This window comes from Tachysurus vachellii, chromosome 19, assembly GCF_030014155.1.
Source record: "Tachysurus vachellii isolate PV-2020 chromosome 19, HZAU_Pvac_v1, whole genome shotgun sequence".
In the NCBI taxonomy this organism is placed as follows: domain Eukaryota; kingdom Metazoa; phylum Chordata; class Actinopteri; order Siluriformes; family Bagridae; genus Tachysurus; species Tachysurus vachellii.
Window position 1 is genome coordinate 2,917,501 of NC_083478.1, and position 11,454 is coordinate 2,928,954.

The 11,454-nt window shown below is 37.7% G+C and overlaps 1 protein-coding gene across 2 annotated transcripts in view; it reads right to left on the reverse strand.

Moving 5' to 3' along the window:
* The window catches only part of frmd4bb (FERM domain containing 4Bb), a 39,334-nt gene extending 29,517 nt beyond the window's left edge, over window positions 1-9,817 (reverse strand). The window contains exon 1 of one of the 2 annotated variants that reach the window (XM_060894655.1): window positions 9,724-9,817. Coding sequence is in view for 1 of the 2 variants with exons in the window: in XM_060894654.1 (XP_060750637.1) it covers window positions 5,081-5,098 (18 nt within the window). In the remaining variant the exon portion in view is untranslated. Of the gene's footprint in view, window positions 1-5,080; window positions 5,113-9,723 lie in introns of those variants that run through there. The other variant, XM_060894654.1, reaches the window with a different exon arrangement.
* Between the last annotated feature and the right edge of the window lie 1,637 nt (window positions 9,818-11,454).

Genomic DNA, 11,454 nt, shown 5'->3' on the forward strand with positions numbered 1-11,454 from the left:
CGGTGCTTCCTGGTAATACTAGACATGGTTTTATTCCTTACTTAATGATTAACACCTGAAACAGACTGAAGCTGTGCCTAAAGTACTGCTGAGCACATGATTCTGAACATACTGATCGATACTGAAGTGCGTAGCATGAACACAGTCTGGACTTTCTACAGCAGGCATGTTGGCATTGTCATGTGACCTACAAAGTCAGATTAACTGCAAAGTTAAAGCTTTTTTTCTTCTAAATCATGAAAAATAAATTACTCAGGTGTTGTTAAATAGGGGGCACGGTGGCTTAGTGGATAGCACGTTCGACTCACACCTCCAGGGTTGGGGGTTCGATTCCCGCCTCCGCCTTGTGTGTGTGGAGTTTGCATGTTCTCCCCGTGCCTCGGTGGTTTCCTCCGGGTACTCCGGTTTCCTCCCCCGGTCAAAAGACATGCATGGTAGGTTGATTGGCATCTCTGGAAAATTGTCCGTAGTGTGTGATTGTGTAAGTGAATGAGAGTGTGTGTTTGTGCCCTGCGATGGGTTGGCACTCCGTCCAGGGTGTATCCTGCCTTGATGCCCGATGACACCTGAGATGTGTCCGATGACACCACAGGCTCCCTGTGACCTGAGGTAGTTCGGATAAGCGGTAGAAGATGAGTGAGTGAGTGAGTGAGTGAATGTTGTTAAGCAAGTACAGTTTAACCACAAGGAGCAACATTAAGCGCTTATAAAGAGACGACGCGTTTGCCTCCACCATTTTTGATTCTGAAAGCTTTTCCCTGTCAGTCCCGTTGCATTATGGGATAGCGCAGTGTCAGTCTCATCAACATCAGAGTCTGATTTCACTAATGAAAGCTCTTGTATCTGTCAAGCTCCAATGTCTAGAGATAGTAGAAAGCAGAAAAGGGAACAAATCTGGAATGGGAAGTTCAACCAGCACATGTGGGTGTAACAGTCATGTGTCCACAAAACCTTTCAATAATCCATGCAGCCCATAATATCTATTTATCATAGACGTGACTTTGAAGTATTATTGTTCAGCTAGTGAGATTGTGCTCTCTGTGACATTATATAGCAATCTGAAGCACGGATCTTTAAGTAAATGTGCGCACTTTCTGTTATCTCTGTTAGACACACCCATGAATAATTTATGAGAATTTGTCTCGGGATAATAGATAAGATTCTAGATAAGAGACTAATGGATGTAAAGGTCCATCTTCCTTGAGAGATTCAAATTAAAGGAAAGGTTATAGCTTGTGAATGGGGGCGTGGTCTCTTTCTGCATGGCCCCGCCCCATTCACAAGCTATAACCTTCACACTCACATGATTTTTAACCTTCACACTCACTATGGATTAATATCTTGTTTGTATTAAAGTGAAAGAATCACATCTAAAAAATTTAATCAGCTGTCAATTTTTTTTAATTTAAATCAAAGATGAAGAGACAGACAGACAGACAGAGAGACAGAGAGACAGACAGACAGACAGACAGAGAGACAAAGAGACAGACAGACAGAGAGACAGAGAGAAGGAAAGAGACATAGTTTAGCAAACCTTAGTTTAGCAAAAAATTCCAATCTCCGTTCCAGCTATTCTTAACACAGGAGGCTGAGGAGATAAAAAGCTGAACGCAGAAGACTATAGAAGCTGATTTATTTCTATTGATCAGTCACCTGAGATGTAATTAACCACAAATTGCACTCAGGAGCAGTTATCATTACATCAATAAACACATGAACCTCTGCCTCAATAAGAATGAGGACCTGCGGGCGACTCCACAGAGTCTCAGTTTTACTATAGCAAATCAAAACGCTGTTTCATTTTCACTAAAAAAAGAGTAGCACCAAAAAGCATAGTCTGTTGGGTCATAAAGGAACCCAGTGTACTGTAAGTTCTAAGCAACTAAAGACCTCACTTACTTTGGCTACCATTTATGTTCGGGAGTTGAACACTGAACAACCAAGTGTGCAAGCCACTTCTCTCTAAAATTAACATTCAGCTGCCCATGAAGTTTGCTAAAGATCATGTGGACAAGCCAGAGGACTATTGAAAAAATCATTTATAGAGAAATGAGACCAAAATAAAACCTTTCATTTTAAAATAAAAAGCATTATTTTTGAAGAAAGGAAAATACTGAATTCCAGCATAAGAACCTTATACCGTCTGTGAAACATGGTGGTGGTAGTATCATGCTTTGGGCCTGTATCGCTGCATCTGGATTAAATCATATCAGGACATCTGTCCATCAACTGAATCTCAAGAAAAAATGGGTCATACACCAAGACAACAAGCACAAGCACCAAGTCTGTCTACCAAAAAAATGATTAAAGAGGAACAAAGATAATGTTTTGGAGTCATCAAGTCAAAGTCCTGATCTCAATCCAAAAGAAAACTTGTGGAAGGACCTGAAGCAGTTGCATTCACTTTGTTTACTTTGAGGACTTGTGTGAAAATCTGATGATGTTTTTGGTCATAATTATGCAATATAGGAATTTCAAAAGGTTTCACAAACTTTCAAGCAACACCGTAAAACACTGTAAAAATATGATTATGAATATTTGAACAATGTATAATTAGAGAATCATTTCATCCAGTGTAAGAATGGATGATAATAATAATAATAATAATAATAATAATAATAATAATAATAATATGGGGGCACGGTGGCTTAGTGGTTAGCATGTTTGCCTCACACCTCCAGGGTCGGGGTTCGATTCCTGCCTCCGCCTTGTGTGTGTGGAGTTTGCATGTTCTCCCCGTGCCTCAGGGATTCCTCTGGGTACTCCGGTTTCCTCCCCCGGTCCAAAGACATGCATGGTAGGTTGATTGGCATCTCTGGAAAATTGTCCCTAGTGTGTGATTGCGTGAGTGAATGAGTGTATGTGTGTGTGCCCTGCGATGGGTTGGCACTCCGTCCAGGGTGTATCCTGCCTTGATGCCCGATGACGCCTGAGATAGGCACAGGCTCCCCGTGACCCGAGGTAGTTCGGATAAGCGGTAGAAGATGAATGAATGAATAATAACAATAACCTGCATGACTGTGGTAAATGGTGGGATTATAAACTTCTACCAGAGTGCAAGAGTGTTAAGATCTGTCTCTGGTTCCCTTTCTCAATAAAAAAATGGGTCGATAATAATACAGGATCCAGCCAATAAATTCCATCTCCCTACACACACACACACACACACACACACACACACACACACACACACAAAACATATAGCCAGCATCTTATGATCAAACTGCATGCAACATAAATTCTGACTGAAGTTCTAAGTTATAGTTATAAAACAACACAGAAAACATTAAAGAGGTCATTGTGAAAACTGATGACACAGTGCTTCTGAACCTGACTGTTATGTAAGATATGTGATATCGGTAAGAAATAAAACACTTGGGGATGTGCGGTTAGAGAAAAATGATCAACAGTGGAGTGGTTGCGATGAAGCCGAGATACTGTTACAGACTGGAAGTTGGTTATTTAATCGTTCTTACTCTCACCAGCCTCGATTTCTATTTCCTCAAGCTCAAGTAAAAAGTAAAGTAAAAATAAATCAATAAATTAATTTAATGCATATTGTCAAGTGACTGAGAAACCAAAATTATGTAATTATGTCATGTTTGTCCTGACGACATTACCCCGACGGAAACAAACTGAACGCTGGCACTGGAGACTCCTTCCTTTAACGTTAGATTAACATCTCCTCACATCTCCTCACAATTACATGCTTTTCTTAGTTAAAATCCAACATGTCAATAATCTGTCCTTAGATTAGTTTGAATGGCCACCATACAGGAAGTCACTGTGAAGGAGCTGTTACTATAGAAACAATACCATTAAGTAATATAAGGGTGATTAAGGTTTTTATGTTACAGCTTGAAGTACTGAAAATATGGTTAGAGAAAGTACAACAAGACCTTCTGACCAATCAGGATAAAGAATTCAACAGCACTGGGGCTTATTAAACAACCCCCAGGACATAGGGAGAGAGAGAGAGAGAGAGAGAGAGAGAGAAAGAGTGAGGGATGTTGGACAGATTAACCACATCCAGCACACGTTCTAATGCGTGTAACTGTAATGTATCTTCTAACGGACAATGTGCTGCACATTAAACTGTTCTCTTTTATTGACTAACACCTGATACTGTCTCGGCCAGTGCACTCGTCTCTGTGTCGTCATCTCGTCTGCTCTCAGCCCGTGAGTGCTAGGTTTCTATTAGCAATGAGGTGAGAATCGGTGTCACGTCTGACTCTGAACATGTTGGGCAGTGGTGGCTCAAGTGACTCAAGGATCTAGGTTGTTGATCAGAGGTTCGGGATTCAAGCCCCAGCACTGCCAAGCTAGCAGTGTTGGGCCCTTGAGCAAGGCCCTTAACCCTCACTGCGCCAAGGGCACTAAATCATTATCAATCCCAACTTCCAAAGTTGGGATACGTGAAGAAAGAATTGCGCTGTGCTGTAATGTACATGTGATAAGCAAATACTTCAATATCTATATGTCTATAAATAAACATGTGCTCCTAAATATTCCAAACACTTATCTGGGAAAAAAACAGAGGTTACGCTCAAACTCTAGTGACTGACATCTGCTGTCCCGGAGAGGAACTGCCCTGAGTTTGGATCCCTTTGAGAGCTAACAAAAAAATTCTCAGGAGCAGGTGTTCAGATACGTAGCTCACAGAACAAAGAAACGCCATGCGGTGCAAAGCTCATGCTGTGTTTCTAGCGTTCATTCAACAATCTTCATTACTGTTACATAAATGACAAATTTCTTCATATTTTAGAGCCAGTGCAAAATATCACAAACAGGTGCAATCTGTATAATAACCACCGGAGTGGATGAGGAAAAAATATTCCAGCTCTTATCTCTTGACTGGTCAGATATCAGGCAGTGGGTTTTTCCTTGATAAATAACAGCATGAACGCAGCTCTTTATTCTTGTTTATCAGCGAGCGATTTTTATCTGTTCAGCTCACACCTTCAAAACCGGCAAATCAGAAATTGGTAGAGACTCGACAGAGAAACTGATATTTGTGTGTGTGTCTTTCATGTTTGGAATCATGAGCCATCTGTGTCCCTCCACACACACACACACTTACGCAGAACACACAGGACATCAAACAGACAGAGCTTCCAGAAATATTGCAAATAGAGAAAGGAAATGACGTCAAACCCTAAAACATGAATCTTTTATGTTCTGGTCAGGTCAAAATGACCCACATGGTACAGCAGGTTATAAATAGCACAACCACATTATTATTATTTTTTTTGTTCCTTGTGGTCAAGCTCAAAGTGAAGACTTGACAGATTTTGTCGCAGGCCTTGTAAATAAATTATTTGGTTCTGAGTAAAGATCTGTGATCATCTCATTATCTCACTAGTGGCCAGTTTTGTTCCATTAAAGAGGAAAAAGTCAGTAGACTCACGGGACAGCTCTAAACATAGTAGAGTAGCAATGATGAGACGTAAAACCGAACATGCTAATGGACAGAAGCAGCTCGTATCCTCGTTACTGTACATCAAGCTCAGAAACAAGCGTATCAACAGATCACGCTAGTTGATAGCGCAAGCAGAATGTATTCATTTACTTTAAACACAATTCGATTATTAAAGGCTTTGCATCATGTCATCTGACACAGTAAACACATTATTAAAGGCTGTTATAGAATTCACCCAAGATATTTATATATATTTCAGAGCAGCGCCTCGTTAAAGCGCCCACAGTATGCCACTATCCTCCACACACACACAAACACACACACACACTCACACACCAAGCTTTGGATTTCCAGACTTCAGCAATGCAATTTGTGAGAAAACAAATTCTGCGTTCCCAAAGTGTGAGCGTCTACTAAGCACCTGCTAACCAAATCAGAGATGCAAATCTCCTTCCTGGGCCACTGACCTCGTTTTCCTCCCAGCAGAAAAGCTCCCAGAGCAACAAGCATGAAAATACACAGGCTGCTTTCTTTATTATTATATCAGAAAACACACAAACACAACAAACCTGATGAAGTGTCCGAATTATTTATTAAACAATAAGCAAATTTATGAAAAAAGTAAGAGAAGCTTAATAAAATGCTCCTCAAACACCAGCTGAATTCACAAATCAAACAGATCTCTGAACTCTGCTGGTGGGTGTGGCCTGATATTCAAATGAGCACACTTGATTAATATTGTTCTGTTTGTGACATTTTGCCTGTTATATTCCGAAAGCTGCGTGACACTGAAGCCTAACCTCGGTGTACGTTAGCTCTCAGGATTAGCGTCTGTGTGCTAGGCTAGGTCTCACTAGGCTAGCTTTCATGCACTAGACTAGCCTTCACACATTAGACTAGAATTCACTCTCTATACGAGCTTTCAACTAGCCTTAACACATTAAACTAGCTTTCTAACACAGCTTTCTAACATTGTAATCTCTTGCTTTCTATGTCTGTGCTAGTTTCCAGACTAACTTTCACACTTTATGCTAACTTTCACTCTCTATGCCAGCTTTCACACACTAGACAAGCTGTAACACATTGCACTAGTTTTCAATCTCTGTGTTAACTTTTTATGTCTATGTTGGCTTTCAGACTAGCATTCACTCTCTATGCTAGCTTTCACACACTAGACTAGCCTTTACACAATAGTCTAGCTTTCACTATCTATATTAGCTTTCTCTATCTATGCTAGCTTTTAGACTAACCTTCACTCTGTATGCTAGCTTTTACACTCTAGACTAGCCTTCCCACATGGACTAGCCTTCAATCTCTATATTAGCTTTCTATGTCTATGCTAGTTTCCAGACTAGTGTTCACTCTTTATGCTAACTTTCACACTCTATGCTAACTTTCACACACTAGTCTAGCTTTCACACATTAGACTACCCTTCACACAATAGTCTAGCTTTCACTATCTATATTAGCTTTCTCTATCTATGCTAGCTTTTGGACTAACCTTCACTCTCTATGATAGCTTTTACACTCTAGACTAGCCTTCACACATTGGACTAGCTTTCAATCTCTATATTAGCTTTCAATATCAATGCTAGCTTTCAGACAAGCATTTACTCTTTGTGCTAGCTTTCACACACTAGACTAGCTTTCAGACACTAGACTAGCCATCACACATTAGACTAGCTGTTAATCTTTATATGAGCATTTTCTATCTATGCTAGCTTTCAGGCTAGCATTCACTCTCTATACTGGTTTTCACTAATAGTTTTGGAGTAGCATTCTTTCTATATACCTGTTTTTACACACTGGACTTTCACTCTCCAAGCTAGCTTTCACTTTCTAGTAATACTAGACTAGCTATCACACACTAGATTAGCTTTCCTTTATTTGTTAGGCTTTCCTCAGTATTTTTTTGGCCATGTTTGCTATCACTCATTAGATTAGCTTCCATTCTCTAGATTAGCTTAACATGATAAACTTCACTCTCATTAGTTTACTTTTTTTAGATTAGCTATTGTTTACAAAATTATAGCTTTCTTGCTAGGCCACTCAGATGCAAGGTAAAACATTTAGTGAACACTTGTAACAAAAAAGTTACATACAGGACAAAGATCATGCAAACTAGCATAAAATTAAAGAAAGTTGAGATGAGAGATGAGAAAATAGAGGTTAGCAATCAGGGGGTAGCAAGCAACAGGTAAGTCTTATTACCATAGCAACAGGGAAACAAAAAAAGGAAGTTGCAGCATTATAAGCAAAGTGGAGCAATTCCTGAGAATAAAGGGCAGTGTGTCAAATAGAGTGTTTAAATACTCAGTAAAATTTTACTCTTTCTTTTGATAACATGTAATAGTTTACACGTTGAGGAATGTATTTATGTATGTTAATATTAAACATGATATTAAATATTAAACATTAATTATCCTGATATGCAAATGCTTCATTTTTTCATTTTAAACTTCATGCTTTCACCAGAAAGTTTATGCTTTCTCTGTTACATCCAGGCCAGAAGTCAAGTTCTCGCTATAACCCACCTTTAAATAGTTCAAACAATTCATATTCAATTTAATTCAATATACTTCAGTTCAATTCAATTCCAACAATTCTGATATCAGAAGAATCCAGCAGACTGCATTTCATTCACAGAGATGAAACAGTGGAAACATTTATTACGAATAAATACACTGCTGTTGGACACTGTGGATTAATCGCTGACATGTTAACCACAGAGAACCTTCTGGTTTTCAAACACATTTGAATAATCAAAATGCTGTGACTTCACAGACTACAGCTCTGTGTGTTTACATCACAAGACAATTAACAATTACTTTACATTTTATTTTTATTACTTGTGTCACACTTTTATTCTTTTAAAGTTGTGTTTTCACTGTGTCTTAAAGACGTTTCTGATTTTATATATTTATATACAACAGTTTATTCACAGTACAAATTCTGAATTAGAAAATACAAGAGTGTAGCTTGAGAAATCATTAATTAAGGAAAAATAAAATATGTTGGCAGAAATTTTCAACTCCATTTTTGCACTGTACTAAATATAAACAAGTGTTAATACATTATATAAAATGTAGTCTAAATGTTATACAATAACCCATTAATTAATACTTCTTAATAGTTTATTAATATTTAATTAATCATTAATAAATGAATTGTTACCTGCATAGAATTAGATTATTACCTAATGTAATATTTACTAAATATTTCACATTGCATTTTGATCCACTTCATGCATTTTCTACATTTTAGAATCATATTTTAGGATTATTTGAAAGTATTTTAATTATAAATAAATAAATAAATAAATAAATAAAAATATAAATAAAAATATAAATAAAAATAACCAGGTGACATAAGTCTAAAATCAGCATATCATGATCTATAAAAAGTAACATAATAATAGCATTAATATTATATATATATATATATATATATATATATATATATATATATATATATATATATATATATATATATATATTAATATTATGTATATGTATAAAATGACACCCTTTTTTGCTTTTGCAGTATGATATAATATTGACATTATTGATTTAGTCTTTCACCAAATAAAATGTACCTCATGTTTTATTAATTACGTCTTATTTACATATTTATATTACGTTTAATATACGTTTATATTTACACTGTGCCATTTCCTTGAACATTTATTTAAAAAAAAATTACACTATATTAACTGTCTAATATACTGCAATATATAAAAAAATTTTACACAGACACTGATCTATTTACATCATTAATATATATTTGACTGCTTTGTGTAATAACACAAATAATATAATTGTACACACATGCTTCACTTATTATACACCTTCATTTGCATATCTGTTTAAACTGCTAAGTGTCTGTCATCATTTATAAACTCTAAATTTTATTGTATTCATTTATACTATGCCTAAAAACAACCGCAGTTTAATAAAATATTAATCTAATTGATTCAGATTAATAATAAGCTTTATTAATGTACATTAAGAGTGTTAGCTTCACAGCTTCAATATAATATAAATCTCTTAATTATTAATAATAAAGGAAAATATGTAAATGATGTTTTTTTTTAAATATCAGATATAAATAAATATCTAATATCTAACATTGTGGGTTGATGAAGCTAATCAGTCTCCATCTCCACCTGTACAGCTTAAAGCCTCAGACTACAGACAAAAGGCGGTCACACCCCGGACTAATGAGATTATTATCTTCATTTGATGTGGATTAAATTATTAAATCATTAAAGAACTTCAGTTAAATAACGAGATTTTTTTTTTTACCTTGCTCCTGGGCGTTTCCGTTTATTCCTGCAGCTTCTTCACGGAGGAGGAAGCCTGCATCCCTCCATCACGGGAGAGAGGCGGAAGAGAGAGAGAGAGAGAGAGAGAGAGAGAGAACACACCCCGCCTACAGCCTCCTTCTCCTCCCTGATGACAAAGAGAGAAGAGAGAGAGAGAGAGAGCTCTCAGTCTGTACACTATAATTACTCACTGGTAGCACATTGCTGATGAAGAAGGGATGGAAAGAGGGGGAAGGGGATGGACAGAGATAAGGAGAGACAAAGAGAGAGAGAGAGAGAGAGAGAGAGAGAGAGAGAGAGAGAGAGAGAGAGAGAAATTATTGCATGTATTGCTTCTTAGTGGCATAATGTTAGTAATAGGACAAAAAACGAAAGGGATGAGAGATAAGACAGAAATAGAGAAGGAAAAGGGAGGAGGAGGAGGAGGAGGAGGAGAGAGTGAGAGGCAAAGTGTGTGTTCGGACACTTTTTCATTGATAGCACATGATGAATAAGAGGGAAGAGAGAGAACGAGAAAGCAAGAGGGTGGAGGGAGGGAGACACTGATGGAACTGGAGACTGGAGACTTTAATTACACGTATCACTGAGAATAAAAGGAGAGAGAGAGTGGGAGAGTGGGAGAGAGGGAGAGTGGGAGGGAGGGAGGGAGGGGGAGGTGCAAGAGACAAAGAGAAAGAGAGGAGAGTCTGTCTGCAGACTGGTAGGTGTGTCTTTAAGTGGGATATAAGGGTGTTTCTGTGAATAGGAAATGAGAAGGACAGGTGTGTGTGTGTGTGTTTGTGTTTGTGTGTGAATGTGTGTGTTTATTGTGGAGCTGTGTCTTAAATAGAACAGGTGGGTGTGTCTTTAAGTGGGACAGTGTGTGTTTAAGTGATAGTAGTAAATTCTTTCTTTCTTTCTTTCTTTCTTTCTTTCTTTCTTTCTTTCTTTCTTCTCTTTGCATGCTTGGGATTTCCATCAGGAAGTGCAGATCTAGTGTATTAACAGTTAAGCGATACATTAGCTGGTATAATCTGTGATATTCCTGGATCCTGCAGAGTTCTCACAGGGGAATTCCCTCCTTCTCATTCCTTCCTCTCCTCCTGCTTTCTCATCACATACTGTAGTAATATCACTTGTTAAAAAAAAATGTAACCGTCAATGTCAGAAACCCAAAGTCCCATTTTTGGAAGTTAAGAATCCTTGATTATGGAATTAATTATTATAAGAAAAACCCCACCTTTTTATTCTAAGTCTACACGTATTCATTAGTCAGTGTTTTGCTCAGTATTTTCTTCCATAAACTCTAGAACCTGTCGAGCATTTAAAATTTTTACTCCTTGGTCCTTACCCTTGAAGAGTTCTTGACGGGTTTCTTGCATAATTGTTAGGGTTTGCCTAAATCTTGCTGAATCTTGGTCCTCTTTCCTTTAAGGGTTTCCCCAGATTGTCAGGATGTTTGATGATTCCTGGTGGGAACACCAGGGGGTGTTTGTCAACAGCGGTTATGCCATACTTTATTACCCTTGTTAACCTCTGTTAGCTTTGCAAGCACCTGTTAGCCTTGCTAGCCTCCCTTAGCCTTGCTATCCTCTGTTAGCATTTGTTGGATGTTTCATGTCCTTGTTTGTTTGTTTGTTTGTTTCTGTTGCCCTTGTTAGCTAACTCCTGTTTACGCTAGCACACTTGGTTTGAGAACAGGCAAGATCGCAGGTGCACCTACATTGCACCA